This window comes from Mus caroli, unplaced genomic scaffold (assembly GCF_978045245.1).
Source record: "Mus caroli unplaced genomic scaffold, Mus_caroli_1 scaffold_7, whole genome shotgun sequence".
NCBI classification, from domain to species: domain Eukaryota; kingdom Metazoa; phylum Chordata; class Mammalia; order Rodentia; family Muridae; genus Mus; species Mus caroli.
The window spans coordinates 101,895,128-101,916,102 of NW_028227262.1; the positions used below are offsets into that span (position 1 = coordinate 101,895,128).

The following is a 20,975-nucleotide window of genomic DNA, read 5'->3' on the forward strand; positions in this document are numbered from 1 at the left end:
TGACACATCATTTAATCAGTGTCTCAATCTCAAATTTTTCAAGTTGATATAGTTTTCTGGTTATTATTTAGCTCAAAAAACAATTATATATTAGTAATTCCTCATGAAAACAGCAAAGGAAATATAATTAAATTTTTTTCACAAAATTTCCTTAAAGTACAAAGATTAAAATTTTTTTACGATTTGTAAAATTACTATTTAAAAGTACCTTAAAGATGAACTAACATTCCTGAGAATCTTTAATAAATATTTTAAAATGAATATTAGAACACTATCATAACTGTCATGTGATACAAAAACTATTGAATAAAGGCAAATTATTTACCATAAGATTGTACAACTCCACTAATCAGTCTTGTATTGATGGTTTCTCCATTTCTTTCCTTTTCAATCAACTTTAAAACAGCATTTGTTACCTTTAAGAACACACAAAAGGTATATTATAGCTCACAATGTATCTTATATATCCTTTAAACATTTAAAGCCACTAAATAATACAAGGTAACAAATATTTTAGGGGGATGGGTACATGCATGTGTATACATAGACCAAGGACACTTTCAAGAACTGTTTGCCAGGAGGAATTCACTGTCTTTAAGACAGTCTTCTCTCACTGGCATGGAGCTCATTCAGGTGGCAAGCTTGGCCCTGGCCAGGAAGCACTAAGGATCTACCAGACCCTACCTTTCCAGTGCTAGGATCACTAGTGGGCATCACTATACATGGCACTGGGGATCTACCCCATGTCCTCATGCTTGCGTAGCAAGCACTTTACAGACTAAGCCCAACAAATACTCTTGAGACAGTCAAAAGGCTTAAGACAAGATCAAAATGGAAACACACACATATCCCATAGTAGATACCTGTTTATTCAATGGCCTGAACAAACAATCTCTCCATGTCACCAATGCAAGCTAGATGAAAAAGGGGAAAAGATGTATTGAATATCCTTGAAACTTGTCACAGACAATAACCTGAATTCTTAATTTTACCAAAATCTTTAGATAACTTAGTAAAAACATAATATCACAATGAAGTCAGAGCTGCTCTCTAACTTTGTATAGATGTTTACCTTCTCACATTTTAACAACAAAGTTCAGAAAGAAAATGCTAAGTTAAGGCTAACATTTGTATCAGCTTAAAAACCAGCATAGATTCAATCTATAAATGAATTCCCTGGATCCAATCAGTTTTGACCAGAAACACCTGCTAAAACTAATTCTAGTTACTCTGTTTCCTAACACATCAAGATACATTTTAGAAATTATAAAAATCTTCCAATCTTGATTGTGCATTTTAAATGCAGTTTCTTGTACATAATTAAGACCTCCCACTGCCCTTTGTGTCTTCAGGTGACTATGTGTGAAACATACATTTTTGTGTACATGGTACATGCTCACATGAGCATGTGAAGATGCACAAACAGGTGGCTGGAGACCAGGTGAGAACTTCCTGTGTCTATCACTCTCCACCCTATTCCCTTGAGACAAACTCTCTCACTGAGAGACCAGCAGCAGTAAGCTCTAGCTCATGGCTTTTATGAAGGTGCTAGGTATCAGAACTCAAGCATTCTTACTAAGCTATCTTCCCCAGCCCCTGAGAGATGCATTTTCACTTGAATGTATAATTATCATGCTCTAGTTTCCATTCCTAAACTTCTTTCAAGTGTTATACTGATTAATTACTGTAAAAATGATCTCTGAAAGAAAAAAGTTAGAATTTATACATGATTTTTCAACATCTGTTGGGAGAGGTATTAGAAAGTTAAATAAAACACAATTGAAATTTACGTCACTTTAACACATAAACTATCAAGAAATTAAACATAAATGTCTTAGTCTTAGTCTTATTTTACTTCCTCTCCAATTAGAAATAAAATTAAAAATATGCAAATTTAGTCTATGGAAAGTGTTTTCCAAGTAGTGTCTCCAATAAAATAAATACCATAAAAATCAATATTTAAGGCATTTTTTTCTTTTGGTCTGTTTTTCCCTCTGTAGTCCTGACTAGCCTCACTGAAATCTACCTGCTTCTGCATCCAAGAGCTGGGGTTAAAGGTATGCAGCACTAGGCCCAGCATTATTAAGACTCTTGCTTTGTGGTGTGCAAAGGTACTGCCGACTCAACCTCACTGTCTGAACAGTGAAAGCAACCTTTTCCTCCCTGCCTCTTTAGCCCTCAAAACTGGAGTAAGGCAGCAGTGAAAACATCAGTCTATAGTATCAGCTTCTAACAGAATCCCTACTTTAAAAAATTATTTTGTTGTACCTACTTTCTAAATTAGCAACCCCACCTTTGGAGGGACCTAGGCCGACTCTGGATGATTTGTCACTTCAAAGGAATAAAACCAACAAGCAAAAGAAGACAGAAGCTATAGAAGGCAAAGCAAAGAAACCTCACAATAGGGTAACAGAAACAAGTTTTGCCAGTAGCACTTCAACATACAATGAAATCAGCTTATATCCTCTGGGAGACTTAGAAGCAAACCAACAACTTTCTCTAATTAAAAAAGGGAAAAACAATTTAGAAAAGAGGGGTTTTTTTTTAAGTAAAAGCCTTGTCATTTGTCTTGACCTTGAACTACATGACAAAACAGTATCATTTGCTGGAGACTGGGCTATTAACAAAAACCACAGGTTATAACTGTTCCACAGAGCTTTGACACAAACTAGCAAATGACTTGATCAGGGTTTCCTCTGCTAGAATTTATGGCTGCATTTCCAAACAGTGGCTACACTATTTGATAACAGAAAGTGTGGGATTTGAAAATAAAATTTTAAAGTAATGAAAGTGGCCGACTCTTGTCTACTATTTACTTATGTATTTGAGACAAAGTGCCATTATATAGTACAGGCTGGCCTTGAACTCAGATACATCCCTGCCTCTGCCTCCCCGGAATTGGGATTAAAAGACCTGTGCCTCATGTCTTGCTCAATCTTGAGAAACACATTATCTTGGTACTTTTTACTAAACTTGTTTAACTGTTGAACCAAGAACATGGAAAGTGAAAAGGCAGGGATGGCCTTTAGGAGCTGTGATACCACTATAGAGATACACAAGGAACATCAGGTCAAGCAGTTTCCAAAAGGAAATCCATCACACTAAGTGCCATTCTGCAAATTCTGACACAAGGGAAGCACATCAACCATTCTATGATGGACATTGAAAACATGTTCAACAGAATAAACATATAATCGTCAGTTAAAATATATTAAAGAAAAGAAAAATAAAAAAATTCAAAGAACTGTTAAAAACCATGTAACTAACTGGGCACAATGGTACACACCATGAATCTTAGCACTTGAGAGTCAGAGACAGGTATGAGGCTGGTCTACAAAGGGAAGTTCCAGGGCAGAAGCTACCTTGTTTCAAACAAACAAAAGCCAAAATAAAAACCTATGTAACTATACAGTACTATAAAGTACAACTGGGGTACAGAAACTGAGCTCTGTAAGTGCTAAAAGTCTTGAACCTGGGCTAGTTTTTCTCTAATTTTGTAAAAGCAAAGCAACAAAATATTGCTATTATGGTACAACATTAGAAACTGACATTTTAATAAAACTGACCCCAAAAGATTTTAATCTGACACACATCCATGAGCAGACTAATGTTTTCAATTAATCCTTCCTCAACTTCTCTAGAACTGACTCTCCTTACCCGGAGAAGTGTTTCTTTGCTCATATATTTAATGTGTGTGAGCATGAATGTATGTGTGTGTGCATGTAGAACCCAGGGGACAACCTTTGCTGTCAGGAACCATCTACCTATTGGCCTGTACTTGTCAGAATGATATGCTGTGTGGCCAATGAGCTCCAGGTATCTGCTTGTGTCTGCCTTCCCAGCACTGTGATTACAAACATCAATATCATGCTTTTTTACACAGGTCCTGGGAGACTTAGGTTCTTGTTTACAAAGCAAATACTTTATTGACTAAGCTAACACCCCAACTCTGTGGACTATTTATTTAGACAGGGCTCATTTAGCCCAAGTTGGCTAAGAATGACTCAAAACGTATGTAAACCTATTATTCCCTTGCCTCGACATCGCAAGTGCTGGGATTACAGGTATGTGCACCATCATACTTAATATAAACAAAACAGAAGACTGAACCCAGAACTTCATAGACACTAGAAAAGCACTGTGTTAACTCAGCTACCTGAGTTTTGGCTCATTGGCTCATCTCTAAAGTCTCCAAGTCTAGAAGGTGGTCTAAGAATATACATCTCTATCATGTTCCCAGGTGACACTCATAATACACATTTAGCAGTCATTCTTTTGAGAAACCAGAAAGCCTAAAACAAAAACCTTGAGGACTAAGAAAAAAATTAATTGAAGGTCCTCTCTCAAATACAGAACTCTCAGACAAAAAAGTGTATGAATTCCCAGGTTAGGAGCTTAATCCTCAGATAAGGTACCTGATTTGCTAGCAACTGCCAGCATCTAGGATTCTAGTGCTAAAACTCAAGCAGTTCGATGCAAAGCATAATAATTGCCCAATTAATTGGAGACACTTTAAAAGTAAACACAAAACTATTTAACTGTGTTTATTTTGTAGTTCTAATTTCTCACCTCTCTACTTTCTTGTCACAACATTTTTAAAGGTTATTTATTTATTCTTAAAAAAAAATCTTACTGAATAGATTTCATATATTCCTTTTCGTCCTTCATCACATTCGCGGCGAACCCAATGTCTATTGAGGTAGGCACAGATTCCATTCAGCACTTTGCTGGAGAATCGGTAATCTTCCCACTGCTGAGTGTAGAACTTCAGTACACTCTCATCCATTAAATCTTCTCCATCCTAAAAAATAAGTTCACTAAGACTTTAATATGAATAGTTTGTCACATAATCAAGCCAAAACTTACTGAAAAAGCTACTGCATCAAAACGTACAAATACATGCAGTTACAGATGGGTCAATTGCTATGTACAGAAACAAACTAGTGGAAAATTCTCACAAGAACACTAAAAAGGTCTTTCATTATCAAATTAAACCGGAACTTTTCATGGGTTGAATAGGTATATGCAGTTGTAGAGTGTACCCTAAGCTTTCAAAATGGGAACATGCTTTTACTTTTATGCTTTTTCTTCAGTACTAGTGACTAAACCTAGGGTCAAATGCTCTACTTTTAAGACAGGGTCTCAATAAGTTGCTCAGGCTGGCCTTAAACTCAGTTATGCAGCCCAAGTACATACCCACCGACTCCTTGGATCTCATGTTTTCCAAGGCTAGCCTTACACTCACAGCCTCAAGGCTGAGGATAACCTGTAACTTCTGTTCCTCCACCTCCAGAAAGCTAAGATTACAGGCCAGTACTGGAATTCCAGGTCATGTATTTCCATGTCCTGTTTTTTTTTTTTTTAGTTTTTAAGCAATTTCTTATTAGGGAATCTACCTCCAAAGCATCTCTGTTTGATATCTTCCCAGTTTTTTATTTTAAATTAATCTATCTGATTAACAAATTATAATAAAAGTATACTCATTTTTAAATATATGAAATGTTTCACAAATTTGTAAGATTACAAAACTATTCATCTTAATTTTGGTATTTGTTGTATTTTTGTAACAAAAACAACATAACACAACAATACAACATTTCTTCTTTAACAAAGCCTCAGAAAGAAAACTGGAAGTTATCCAAATTACTCCTACTTCAAAACTCACTAGTAAAATTGACTTGAGAAACCTCTTAGATATTAATGACAATTCCAGAGTGTGTCCTACCCTTTAAACACACTGCACTACTATTCATAGATGCTGTGCTAAGGATACCAAGCAGTATGTCTTCATAAGGAAAGTCAAAGTCCAGCAGACTTGTAATTCTACAAGCAATAACATTCAAGTGACCCAAACATCTATGTAAATACCTAGTCACACCCAGAGACAACCAAATGTTTTGTGTATTTAAATGAAATGAATTTGAAAACATAAATTGGTCTATTTTGGATATAAAAAACAAGTAAGTTGCCGATGGAGAACAGAACTGACTTTGCTTACAAGACTTATTTACCAAGTGCTGTAATGTCAAAGGACACATGTTTAAGAACATGAAACTGATACATTACTTATGAGTCAACTACAGTCTGTTAGAATGTGTTTCCACTTAGCTTGTAAAATAATTAAGAAAAAAAAGTTTTGTATCATGCAGAAAATATTGTATAACAGCTATATAAACTTTAAAAGAAAAATGAACTGTATACATAGAAGAGACTGAGAACTTTCCCAGGTAGGAGTAAAAATACCTTTGTAGACTGAAGATATCATATACACAATAGCAGGTGAGGAAGCTACCTGATCACCTGATGGCTGAGTGTAAGGCAACCCACTTCCTTTGTTACAGAACAAACTACTAAAAACCAAAGGCAGAAGCTAAGGTAAAAGATTTCACCATTAGTGGTGGTGTACGCCTTAAATCAAAACACTCAGGAGGCAGGTGGGTCTGAGTTCCAAGACATCCTGGTATACAAATTGAGTTCCAGGACAGCCAAGGCTGCATAGAGAAATCCTATTTTGAAAAATAAATGAAAGGAAAAAGACTCACCTTTGCCTAAGCAATGGTTTGAGCTAATGAGCCCCTAACTCATAGGATATGGGTCTAGCAAGAGCTAACCCAGTGTAAGCACAATTTTAATCTAAAGCAGCAAATATGACAGAGATGGCAGTCACAAAAAAAATCATTGCACTTAAGAAAAAAGTGAACAAAATGGACATTTTTATATGCTTATACCATCGAGACATCTTACCTTAAGAAGATTGGTCAAATAATTCTTCAAAAACTCCTTCAATCGCTTGTATAACTCCAAGCCAACAAACTGAGCTCCCCCAGGAGTCTGCCCCTTTTTTGACTTGGAAGGAGGGACTCCAGCACCCCGGGCTTGGTTGGACTGATGCACACTAGTACAGTAGTTATAAACATGACTTGGAGAAAGTTAAGGAAAGTAACACATACCATAGACGTAACAGTAATTAACATAAACATATTTCCTTCTGTTTATATAGCAACAGATTCCCAATAAAACTAAAGTGGAAAATGCTGGTAAAGTTAAAAGACAGCAAGCCCGGTCATAGGATCAGAGGTGAGGAGGATCTGTCCCAACACAGGGAATAACTGGGACCAGCTGGACCCAGCACGCAGGAACTCCAGACCAGTGGCACAGGTTCCTTCTGGTCTGGGCTGGTTCCCTGTGCAGACCTTGGGCGCAAACTCCACAGCCAGTCCCACAACAGCCAGAGGAAGCTCCACTCCCAGGCGCTCCAAAGATTCCAGGAGCCCAGGAGCTTGGTCATACCAGGATCTCAGGGTCCCAGAGGCAGCTTGACTCCCAGTAGCTCTGACACACCCAGGATGTCAAGATCCCAGGATCCCAGGATCCCAGGACCCCAGAGACAGCTTGACTCTAAGGAGTTCTGACACAACCAGGATCACAGGAAGGACAAGCTCCAGTCAGATATAGCCAGGGCAGGTAGCACTAGAGACAACCAGATGGTGGGAGGCAAGCATAACATAAGCAACAGAAACCAAGGTTACTTGGCATCATCAGAACCCAATTCTCCCACCATAGCAAATCCTGGATACATCATCACAGCAGAAAAGCAAGATTCAGATCATGCTGGTGATAGAGGACTTTAAGAAAGACATAAATAACTCCCTTAAAGAAATACAGGAGAACAAAGATAAATAACCTGAAGCCCTTAAAAAGGAAACACAAAATCCCTTAAAGAATTACAGGAAAACACAATCAAATAGGCAAAGGACACGAACAAAATCATCTAAAGTTGGGAATCTTCACTCTAAAAATGGAACTAGAACCAATAATCACAAAGGGAGACAGCCCTGGAGTCAGAAAATCTAGGAAAGAGATCAGTAGTCATAGATGCAAGCATCACCAACAGAATACAAGAGACAGAAGAGAGAATCTAAGGTGCAAAAGATACCATAGAAAGCATTGACACAACAGTCAAAGAAAATACAAAAAGCAAAAAGCTCCTAACCCAAAACATCCAGGAAATCCAGGACACAATGAGAAGACCAAACCTAAGAATAATAGGTATAGAATAGAGTGAAGATTCCCAACTTAAAGGGCCAGTAAATATCTTCAACAAAATTATAGAAAACTTCCCTAACCTAAATATAGAGATACCCATGAACATACAAGAAGCCTACAGAACTCCAAATAGACTGGACCAGAAAAGAAATTCCTCCTTTCACATAATAATCAAAACACCAAATGTTCTAAACAAAGAATTTTAAAAGCAGTAAGGGAAAAAGGTCAAGAAACATACAAAGGCAGGCCTATCAGAATTATACCAGACTTCTCACCAGAAACTATGAAAGACAGAAGATCCTGGGCAGATCTCATACAGACTAGACTCTAAGAGAACACAAATGCCAACCCAGACTACTATACCTAGCAAAACTCTCAATCACCATAGATGGAGAAACCAAGATATTCCATGACAAAACCAAATTTACACAATATCTTTCTACAAATCCAGCCCTGCAAAGGATAACAGATGGAACACCAACACAAGGGGGAAACTATACCCTAGAAGAATCAAGAAAGTCATCTTTCAACAAACCCACACAAACATAATTCCACCTCTATCAACAAAATATCAGGAAGTAACAATCACTTTTCCTTAATATCTCTTAATAAGAAAGTTAATATTACCAACATATCCTAATCAATTGAAATTCAAAAATATGAGGAATTAGAAATTTGTTGGCTGTCATCCAGTGGTCTCTAATTTGGTAATTGTAGAAATAGGTCCAATATTGTACAACCCATATACACTTTCTGTTTGTTTGTATGTGACAGTTTCTTGCTCTATACCACATAATGGTCTTGAAATCATGCTTCTATTTCAGCCTCTCTATTAGTAGGATTGTTTGATGTTTTTACACTATACTATGGTTTTCAGAACAGCTTACTTGTTTCAAAATTACTTATACAGCCAAAAGAAATGTAGACAATTAATTTGGGAGGTGGCTTGTAAGAGAACAAATAAGAGTGAGACTGAATGTTTTGCTTGATATTTATAATTGTTGTATCAATTTTGAAGTAGAGGACCTATAAGTTACTCTTTTTCTGAGATGAATGCTTTTAAAATCATCACAGCCAATGAAGCAGAATCTTACCCTCACCTAATGTCTATGCCTCCCTCCAAGAAGAACCATTGTTCATTGAAACAGTTGATGATTGACTTCATGGATAGACCATCTTAATACACACACAATTTCTTAAATGAATGTAACTGTTCCCTGTAGGCTGAGAATGATGACTATCACTCAAATCTAATAGCTTTGACCATAGCAGAAAATATGTAGCCAAATAATCATGCCTACAATACATTCCTTGGTGCAGTAGAATTGTCAACTCTTAGCTTAGCTACTATGGAGGTAAAATTCTTTGGTGATGTGAGGGACACTGAAGTACAGCCTAATTACAATGAACTCCAATGTCTAAAAATTGTTCTTATTTTGGGTTTGTACCACAGTAAGAGCCAAGATTTTAAATCTCTACTAAAAACAAAAACAAAAAGACTTTATCTATTTATGTTCATCTAATAACATGTCCACCATTTTTATGATTGGTATAAAAACATATATTGTGTTGAATATAATAAAAATTAGCTCAATTGAAAGAAAGAAAGAAAGAAAGAAAGAAAGAAAGAAAGAAAGAAAGAAAAAAAGACAGCAAGTCCATTCACAAGGATGCCCACAGGCCTGAAAAACAGATGGAACATTCTTGAAAGAATATCAAGAAAACCCCCAGACCTATAAGATTGCCTAACATGACTGATTTTGTAGAAACAGTCCTAAAAATTCCAACAGGTTAGAAAGGTTGCAAATTTTAAGGAAAAAAGCAATTGCAATTATTTGGTTTTGGAAAAACAAAAGCCAGTACTAATCAAAGTCAATGCTACTTGGCAACAAATAACATAGCCAGAAGCACACACTATAACTACTGAAATAACCCAAACATTATTTTCAGATGACTCAGAAATAGATTTACCCAAAAATACAAGCAAAGGGCATGCAGAACAATGACAGCTTGATACAACAATAGTCACAGATGTATACAACTGGTCAACAGCATCAGGCTGATACACCACCGTGAAACAGAGGCATAGAAATTACAGGAACAGAAATGAAAAGCTGAACCAGCTGCCTCTACGTAATACGTACGTGATAGAACTTGAGGATGGGGAAGACAAAGGCAAAGAGAGCACTGCCTCTGTTATAACCTTTATGACAACTACTGCTGTCAGACAGGGGGAGCATTAAACAGGACACACAATGAAAACATACTCCTACTGTATTTAAGGACAACTGTATAGATTCTTCCAAAATCAGTGGGTAAAAGATTACTTAATAAATGACATTAAGGATAATTCAAAATATCTCACAAATGGATCAACAAAAATATATAAACTAAAAGAATAAAACGAAGATGCAGAGATTATCACTTACCTGTTCTCAAGCTGGAGATCACCTTTCCAAACAAAATCACCAATGTCTAAGCTGAAAAACTGAACATGTTAAAGTAAAACTACCTTCAAGGAGAGTTACTATCTTGAGCAAATTTATTTGGGCTGGGGAGATATATATATAGCTCAGTGGTAGAACACTTGCCTATCAAAGTCCTAGGTTAATACCTAGCACCTTAAAAAACATAATTTAAATCAATAAGAGGTAAAAACTGTAAACAAATATGACCAAAGTATACTACAGACAGAAGGTCAAACAACTAATAAACCCCCAACAGCAGTAGTTCTGTTCATCAGAGAACTGCCTCTTAAAGCAACAGCAATGGTCCTCAACACCTGGAATCTCAGCATCACTTGGAAAGTTAGGGTCATCCTGAGCAACAGCCATTTGAAGGTAGTTCTGAGTACCTGAAGGTTTATATGCCCAACAAGTCTCTGCCTCGTTCTTGAAGAAGACAGAAGATGATACTTGGTCTAGAGCTCCAGGTGGTTGTGAGCTACCATGTGGTGCTGAGAATAGGACCCAAATTCTCACAAGAGTGGTCAGTGTTCTTAACCTCTGAATATCATACCAAAATCCATTTTATAGTGTTTAATCTGAATATATAGACCATGCATTAAGTTTTAAAAGAAAGTAGAAATATACCATACATATACTAATAAAGAACAAATAAACTGAACCACTCAATCATTTACATGGCAGTAATTTCTGTGGAGTATATTGATACCAAATTATATATATATATATATATATATATATATATATATATATATATATATATATATATATATATATATATCTTTAAGTGCATGTTTATACTGAAAACATACAAAGAAAGGAAGAGAACTGTTTTTTTAAAAAACCAAAAACAACAGTGAGTTCCAGGACAGCCAGGGCTACACAAAAAAACCCTGCCTCGAAAAAACCAAAACCGGGGCTGGTGAGATGGCTCAGTGGGTAAGAGCACCCGACTGCTCTTCCAAAGGTCCAGAGTTCAAATCCCAGCAACCACATGGTGGCTCACAACCATCCGTAACGAGATCTGGCGCCCTCTTCTGGAGTGTCTGAAGACAGCTACAGTATACTTACATATAATAAATAAATAAATCTTAAAAAAAAAAAAAAAGAAAGAAAAAACCAAAACCAACCAACCAACCAAACAAACAAACCAACAACCTCCAACCCTAATACACAAGCAGAGCCACTTTCCACAGATTACAACAGGTGGAATGCTTGCAGCAGCATTCGTGCAAGGTACAGATGAGCCCTAGTCCATGTCAATTAACAATCTTCAGGGTATCTTTTTGGTGGTGCTGGGGTTGAGGCCAGTGCTTTAGGTAGCTGAGCACAAATGCTACCACAGAGCTACACATTCTTACACATTTGATGACTAAATATATCAGAAAACTGAAGCTGTTTTCTATTGTTTCTTATTATCAAAATATGAAGAGCCTTGAGCACATAATTTAGCTACTATTTAATTTTTCCCCCCAGAGACAGGGTTTCTCTGTGTAGCCCTGCTGTCCTGAAACTCACCCTGTAGACCAGGCTGGCCTCGAACTCAGAAATTCGCCTGCCTCTGCCTCCCAAGTGCTGGGATTATACTATTTCTTTAAGATAGAGTTAAAGGCTTTAAAAAAAAAAGATGGGCCATCATATATTGTTATCTCTTGAGAAATGAGTTTCTAAATTTCTCTCCAGAAAGGTCACAGTAATGATCCCATCTGCTCTGCAAGGGATCAGTATACCTCTCCCTAGAATCCCTAACACTGGCTATAAACATTACTTTATATTTTCCACCTGATTATATTTTCTAAAAAAAAAAATCATCTCACTACAATCCCTCATTTCTTTGGAAGTTGGAGGCTGAGAATTTTCCCATGGTCCTTAGCTACATTTCCTTATATGTACTAGTTATTCCTTTTGGAGCCTTAATTATGTTCACAGCACTGAGACTGAACCCAAGACCTGGCACATGCTAGGCAAGTGCTCTACCATTCACTGTGCTATATAACCTCAGCTCCTTTGTATTTACTTCACAGATATGGCCTCATTAAGTTGCCAAGGCTGGCTTTGAACCTGCCTCTGTACAGAGTCCATACAGATCTTAAATCTTAAGAACCCTGCCCCAGTTTCCTGAGCAGCTAGAATCGGATATCCCTGGTATAGATTGGGCTGAGTCATATTCTAAAAGCGTGGTCAATTATAGGCCTACTGAAATGCTAGATCACATTTGAAAAAGTTTGGAAAACTTTCCTATTTTTAGGTTCATCTGCTATAAGCCATGCTAGCAAGTGAGCAAAGTCGGGCTGGTTTAAGACTCCTAAATGTACAAGATGTAACATTCAAATATACTTGTAGGTTTAGATGGTTACTTCAAAAAGGCTGGAGATCACCAGCAATCTATTTTGAAAACAATCTATTTGTTGTTCGACCTGCTTTTCTGGGAAACAGAAATCTGCAGAAGGCAGGTAGAAATAGGAAGTTGTCACCTACCTCCTGTCTCCTTCCTACCTCAACTGCCTATATAAGAGAATGCAGAGGAAACTGCAGATCTGAGTAGCAGCCAGCAGTGAGGAGACAACTACCAGGTTCTGCAGAATTAAGGCTGTGCTGAATACACAAGAGCTGAGCAAATATGTGTAAGAATTCTAGTCCTAGAGCTACAAATGGCTTGCTGAGGTAAACAGCCAAGGCTGAAACATGGATGAGACCCTTACAGGGTTGCTGGGAAAAAGAAAAGACTTTAGGAAAACCAGCTGAGAAGACAATTTCTAGTTCACACCACCACTGAGAGAAAAACAGAAAAGACAAAGTTTTGAGAATTCATAAATGGGAAAAGGAAAGGCATCAGTACAGTGCTACCTCAGGTAATGCTCAGTAAGCTAACAACTGCCATGTTATAAAGAGTTCTCCCCTGAGAACTGAACAAACGCTAGGAAGTGGAAATAACAAAATCCTGAGCAAAAGATCTGATTTCTCTACCTCATTTTAAAAAATATGTAATCATACTTTTTTTTCCATGCTTGGGATCAAAATCAGAAGTGTGTGCACCTCAAAATCAGAAGTGTGTGCACCTCAAAATCAGAAGTGTGTGCACCTAGACAAGCAAGCACTCTACCAAGTCCCAGGCCAGTCTGAAACCTAAGAGTTACTGGGCTGACAGAAACAGCAGATAGTCAAGATGTTCTTTTGATTCCTTTATTTTAATTACCTTTTGTACATGTAGTATTAAGTAGACAATGAAATGTTGCTGAGGGTCTCATGAAGAAAGGCCCAACTCATGAGTGAGGGATCTTTGTCCTCTCTATCAAAGGACTTTCTTGAAATATGGATGTTACTCAAGCTTCTTGATTGTTCCACCTGACTCTAGTATTAAAAAACAACTCTTTGCTAAGCTACCCTCTTTCTTCTGGAATGGTAAGTGTACACAACAGTATCTGTTCAACCTGAAGCAGCCAAGTACAGAGCGGTGGCTCCTTCTGGGAATGTGTTCTATGGATAAGCACTTTTTAAGCCCAGTGCCTGCTGATGTTCTTTGTTAGAAAATAAACTTTGAATGCTTTTTAAATTCTTTACATTAGGATTTTTTAAAACTAAAAATTTCTTCAGCCCAGTATAAGGCATTATATGAAATAACCCTAAGAAGAGAACCAAGATTTCCTTATGTAATGAGTATTATTTACTCTATTATTTACTCACCACCTAGAAAAGACTTCATAGTTTTCTACAAAAAAGTACTCCATTGTGACTATTGTGAATACACACACACACACACACACACACACACACACACACACACACGGACACGGACACTCAAGGTGAAAACAAGGGCACAAAGCTAAAACTTTTCAGATATCAAAATAGCAAAAATTATCTACAGAATAAGAGAATTCAGTCATTTCTTAAGCATACAAAGTTTCTACTTCCTCACAGCCCTACCAAAGCAAAAATAATCTGCCAAAAAAAAAAAGTCTAATTGAGTGAAAATTACATACTGAGAAATTTTGGGCTGCTGAAGCTTACACAAAAGCCTGTCAACCTGAATATGACCTGAGAACCCACATGAGTGTAGACGGAAAGACATATCTTCATGAAGTTCTGTTCCCATAGCATGCACGCACATACTTACACAAATTAAACAATCAACTAAAGTAATTTCCTAGAGCCAGGTACCTATAATAACCTGTAAGACAAATCCTAGCACTTGGTAGGCTGAGGCAGGAGAATCATGTTTAAAGCCAGTCTGGGCTATTATAATGAATCCATCTCAAAAAAACAAAGTATTTTTAAATTAAAACAAGCAAACAAACAAACAAAAAACTAAATAGATTAGTAATGAAGTTTACTTGGTCACCAAAGTAATGCTGGTCTGCTTTTGTGAATAACAAAAACTCAACCACATGGGTTTCTAAAAACATTACCAACTGAAAACTGCTTTACCACTGAAATCAGCCTTTTAGTTCTATTACAAGCAAGCCAGCCACAAGTCAGTCATAGCAAGCAAAAGCCTGTGAGATACTCTATCCACTCATTTGGCAAAAACTCCCATTTTCCTTAAAAGTACCCAACATATCTATCTATGACTCAGCAATTTCTCTCACAGGTACCTACACCTACCTACTCAAGAGAATGAGTGAACATATGGTCACTCAACAACTAGTACACGATGTTCATAACAGTGTATCTGACACAAATACAAGGAAATAACAAAAGACATTCATCACTGATGAACGGATAAGCACAATGTAAAACGTCCATACAAACCAGTCATGAAAGAAAGGATGAAGCTTACAACCATTATGCTAAGTGAAAGATACCAGACACAAAGCCATATACTGTATAAATGTTTACAGGATAAGTCTAGAACAGACAAATTCAAAGAAACTAGATCAGTGACTGCCAGAGAAGGGGGATAGGGGTGTGGATATTCAATTCCTAATTGAATCTTTCAGGGGTGAGGAAAATATCCTAAGGGCACTGGAGAGTTAGTTCAGTGGTTAAACACACTTTCTGTAATAGGACCTGGATTTAATCCCCAACATCCATGGCACTTCATAGGTGACTGTAATTCCACCTCCAGGGCATCTAACACAATACATGCAAGTAAAACACCCTAAAACCCTCACTCATATAACTAAACAAAAATTTTATACACACACACACTCTAAATGCAGACACTGATAGTTATAAAACTAAATATGCTGAAAATCACTGCATACTACTAAAATGAATTAATTTTTAAGTGTGTTAATACTTCAACTAAGCTGTTACTACTTTCGAATTTTCTTTTAAAGACTGCGTTATTTTTATGTGTGTGACCAAGAAGGTAAGAGAAGGTGCTGGGGTCCCCTGAAGCTGGATATGCAGGCTGTGTGAGCTGCCCAATACATATGCTGGCAACTGAACTCAGGTTATCTGAAGCGCAAAAAGTGCTCTTAACCACTAAGTCATTTCTCTAGCCCCAAGCTTTAATTTTTTGTTTTTGCTTTTTATTTTCTGAGACAGGGTTTCTCTGTTTAACACTGTATAAACCTGACCAGGTTGGCCTTGAACTCAAGAGAGATCCGCCTGCCTCTGCCTCTATGCTGAGATTAAAGGTATTACACCATCATACTGGTAGACCCATATTTTAATTATTTTGTTTGTTTTAGTGGAGGTGATGGAGAGATGGCACACATGCCCCAGCATGACTGTAGAGGTCAGAAGGCAAGCTTAGTTCTTAACTTCCACCACGTAGGATCCAGGGACTTAACGTAGGTTGTAAGGCTTGGTAGCAAGGGCCTTTATTAACTGAAGTATCTTGTCAACCCAAAGTTGTTTTTGCTTTTAAGCTTTTTTTTATTTTTTATTATGTCTCTGTGTGTGAGTATGTGTGTGTATGTGTGGGATTACCTGAGAAGGGTAGGGATATCCAATTCTCTGGAGCTGGTTACAGGTGGTTGTCCCTATTTTTAAATAAACAGAATAAATGCATTTAAGTATAAAAATACATGTATGTTATGGATGCATATTAGAAACATATATTAGATATATAATTATTAGATATAGAATAGACATTTATTAGTTAATTTAAGTATTCTAAAATTAAAGTATTTAAATGTTATATAGCCTGTTTTGATAAGTACTGATATATACTAAAGTTTTAAACTCACATACCAATTAAATGAGCAACTAAATGTTCTGGATCAGTATCAATTTGCTCCCTTAAGTTAGCTGAGCTTTATTATTATTATTATTATTATTATTATTATTATTATTATTATTATTTCTTCTCCTCCTCCTCTCCTCCCCCTCCCTCCTCCTCTTCCTCTTCTTCTTCATCCTCCTCCTCCTTCTTCCTTCTCATTCTTCTTTTTAAAAGAAGGTCTCCTTTAATCCCAGCACTTGGGAAGCAGAGGCAGGCAGATTTCTGGGTTCAAGGCCAGCCTGGTCTACAAACTGAGTTCAAGGACAGCCAGGGCTACACAGAGAAACCCTGTCTCAAAAAACCAAAAAAATAAAAAATAAAAATAAATAAATTAATTTAAAAAAAAAAAAAAAAAGAAGAAGGTCTCAAATAGTTTAGGCCCGTCTGGACCTTGCTATGTTGAGGATGTTCTTGACCTCCTGATCACCCTGACTCTTCTTCCTTAGAGCTGATGGAATCACAGACCTAAGTCACCAAGCCTGACTGGTAAATTCTAATTTTAATTTTATATTTATATAGGATCAAGAAACTACAAATTCGAGGCTAGACAGCTCAGTGGTGTAGAATACTTGTAGCTCTTGCAGAGGACCAGTGCTTTAGTTCCTAGCACTGCATCCATAATTCCAGTTCCAGGAGAACAGGTGCTCTCTTTAGGCCTCCTCAGTTAGGAAGCATAGATGTGGTGCACATTGCATACATGTAGGTAAAACACAAATACACAGTATATAAAAATCAATCTTAAAAAATGTTACAATAGCAGGAATTATGCCTTTTAAAACCTTATAACTTTTACAAGAGATAGCATAGTCCTTCATATACATTATGAACCAAAACCCAATAAAATTGCATTTTGTGATGGTTAATCTCCACTGTGGCCAGAGGACTCAGGATTACCTACAAGAAGCATCTCTGGTGGGTACCTGTGGGAGAATTCTAAAAGGGGATTAGCTGAGGAGGAAGATCCACTTTGGATGAGCAGTACCAACTCATGGGCAGCATAGCATCTTTAGACAGAAGAGAGAGGAGCAAGAGAAGCACGAACACTCATCACACTGCTTCCTGTGGACACTGCTGCCAGCAGCTGCACACTCCTGCCATCACAGTGCCCACAGTAGAGCTGCTTCTCGGATCAGTATCAATCTGCTCCATTCAGTTAGCTGAGCTTTAGATCTTCATTTTTTAAAAAAAATAAGTAAATAAAAAGAAGGTCTCAAGAAGTTTAGGCTGGCCTTGACCTTGCTATGTTAAGGATGTCCTTGAACTCCTGATCACCCTGACTCTACCTCCACATCTTCCCTGCGGTGATGAACTGTACCTGTGAACTATAAACACATATAAACCCTTATTTCCTTAAGCTGCTTTGTTAGACCAAACAGAAAAGTTAATTACCATACTCTCTTAGAACTGTGTAATGCAAATAGGATCATAATATTCAAGCTTTTGTTCTAGGTGTGTCATTCTGAACTGGTAGGCAGTTTTTGCATAGTTAAGGATGGATAGAAAATATTCTAGGACTTTGTGGACCAGACTGTGATACAACTACCTTATTCTCCTGTAACATAATAGCAGCCACAATGAGCATTTAAACCCACTTAGGACAATACTGCCCACTGAACTTTCTACAATATATTTTATTATTTAGCCATTGAGCACTTTGAAATATGGGTATTATTGCTAAGGACCTAAATTTTATATAGTTACTTCTTCGGGTTTACAGGTGTGGTAGTGTGAATGAGAATGGATATCGTAGGCTCTTGTTTCACAATTGGTAGAACTGTTTCCAGTTAGAAGATGTGGCCTATTTGGAGATTAGTCACTGGGAATAATGGGCTCTGAGATTTCAAGAGCTCAATGTTCTCCCCATTAGCCCCTCTACCCCCAAGGTGTGTATGAGATGTGAGCTCTCAGTTACTGCTCCAGCACGATACCTGCCTGCCTGCTGGACGCACCCTCTGAAACTCTAAGAAAGCTCCCAATTAAATGTCTTTTCTGAGTTGCCTTGGTCATGGTTTCTCACAGTGGCAACAGAACAGTGAAAAGTAACTAAACAATGGTGTAAATCATTATAGGACCTCCCAAGGAAATCTAAACTATTACATGATAAAATATAACAATGAATTTGTATATAATTTACCTGCATCTTCACACTATAAACCATCTCTGGATTACATAAAATGCTTAATACTACACAAATGCTACACAACAACTGTTACAAGCTCAGAGAATGACCAAAAGGTTCTACATGTTTAATAAAGAGACTTTTTTGTTCAAATATTTTCAATCTATAGTTGGCTGAATCTACATACATAGAAGCTAATGATATGGTTGGGGGAGGGGGGGAGAATAAAGTTGGCAAGAACCTCAGCAGGTAGAAGTGCTTGCTGCCAAGCCTAAAGACCTAAGTTCAACCCTGAGACCCACACTGTGATGGCAGGAGGAAGTGATTCATTCTTTCATTGTCCTCCATGAGTGACACACACACACACATATAAAACATCTGGGGTTACTAGCCAGCACCACCTTAAATATCTATCTAGCCAAAATACCTCTGCTGAAAAAGAGATATAAAAACGAACTTAGAATTTTATTATAGGTAAACAAAGAAGGAAATATGACATAACATTCCTAATAATTCAAACACCATAACACTAAATAATCCAACCCTAGACACACCAACCACAGCTCAAGCAAGAGGATACGTGTAGAGTTCCATGTATCTGGACTTTGCCATGCTTTGTCTGGTATATACTTGCTGAATTCCAGCTCTGAGGTCATCCCAGATCTGGTCAAGACCAATCTGCTTCAGTCCATGAGGATTCTGACTCCTGTTTGATGACATTGTGAGCAATGTTCTGAAGTTGTCCAGTACAATAATCCTTGTTCAAGTTACAGCTAGTTCTCCATTAGTTGAAAATAGACAATATCATTCCAAATTTATTCACAGCAGCTCAGAAAGAATATTCTTTAAGTGTAGAGAGTAAAGTCTCATTGCAGGCAAACCTGAAGATGAAATAAAAGAGAACTGGTCAATTCTACTTTCTGGGGTTGGTAACAGGACAAGACACTCTGACAGAAACAATCTGTGGGTGTCTATAGGTAATTCTCACTTTCTTTTTTTTTTTTTTCTTTTTGGTTTTTTGAGACAGGGTTTCTCTGTATAGCCCTGGCTGTCCTGGAACTCACTTTGTAGACCAGGCTGGCCTCGAACTCAGAAATCCGCCTGCCTCTGCCTCCTTAGTGCTGGGATTAAAGGCGTGCGCCACCACACCCGGCCACATTCTCACTTTCTACATGGAAATAAACTCACTCTATGGTATGTATGTAAAATATATTTAGACATTTCATCCAAAATCATTCAACTATTATTGTTCTTGAAAAATGTTGAGAAAAACAAGTATAAGAGACTGCTGTCATTCTTTACCTTCTAAAGTCATCAAAGGTTGAAACATAGCACTGGACCTACATAATAGTCAGACAAACTCAAAAGAAGACACAGCAGAGAACAAGCTTAGGAAATTCCCAGAAAAATGAGAAGAGTTTAGCTAAAAAGTACAAAAAGCAATGCAATCTCACTAGTAGCCTGTAAGTTTTAGAAATTCTTCACTTAACACTTGGAAAAACTAACACTGGTAAGTGTGAAGATAAAAGGACACAGGACTTTCTTTTTACAAGGGAATTTGGGAAGAATTATCTAAATTTACAAAGTATCCCAGATTCCAAGTTTTGAAGCTCAGCTCATACCTTCCTTACTAATCTTGAACTTCCTAGCCTGCAAAATGGAGGCAAATTACTTTCCTGACATGGCTGCTGTAAAATTTAAAGATAATAAAATATATAGAAAATAAATAGAATATTTGACAGTAAATGCTTACCAAATCGTTATGGTATTGTTAATATGGAAATAATGTGATAATATGATTATTATTTCTAAGTGTATGGTGCTACTTCAAAACACAATTTATAATGCTTCTGATGTTGGAGTCACCAATCAAGGACTCTATGGAATACCATTCTGTATTTAGTTGGTACTTCACAGTGTGCACATTCTATAGAATTGTTTATACACATCACATTAAAATGTAGAGATTTTACATAAGTGTTTCTAAGTACAAATCAGAAATTCCCAATTTTTTAATTTTACAAAATGTAAATGAAGAAAATGAGATGAGAGATGTCAGCACAGGTTGCTAGTCTACAAATCAACGCATGGGATAACAAGTCATTCAGCACACCATATATTTTCACTAACATTACAAAATTCCACACAATACTAGGCCCATTTAAGGCCCTTG

At 37.1% G+C, this 20,975-nt stretch overlaps 1 protein-coding gene across 3 annotated transcripts in view; it reads right to left on the reverse strand.

Moving 5' to 3' along the window:
• Positions 1–20,975, reverse strand: part of Cul1 (cullin 1) — an 80,567-nt gene that overhangs the window by 23,294 nt on the left and 36,298 nt on the right. For all 3 annotated transcript variants that reach the window (XM_021164540.3, XM_021164539.3, XM_029478301.2), the window contains exons 2-6: positions 19,383–19,683; positions 6,745–6,919; positions 4,634–4,801; positions 864–914; positions 326–416 (exon numbers count right to left, since the gene is read on the reverse strand). In XM_021164540.3, coding sequence (XP_021020199.1) covers positions 326–416; positions 864–914; positions 4,634–4,801; positions 6,745–6,919; positions 19,383–19,522 — 625 coding nt within the window. In that variant the 5' untranslated portion in view covers positions 19,523–19,683. The remainder of the gene's footprint in view (positions 1–325; positions 417–863; positions 915–4,633; positions 4,802–6,744; positions 6,920–19,382; positions 19,684–20,975) is intronic.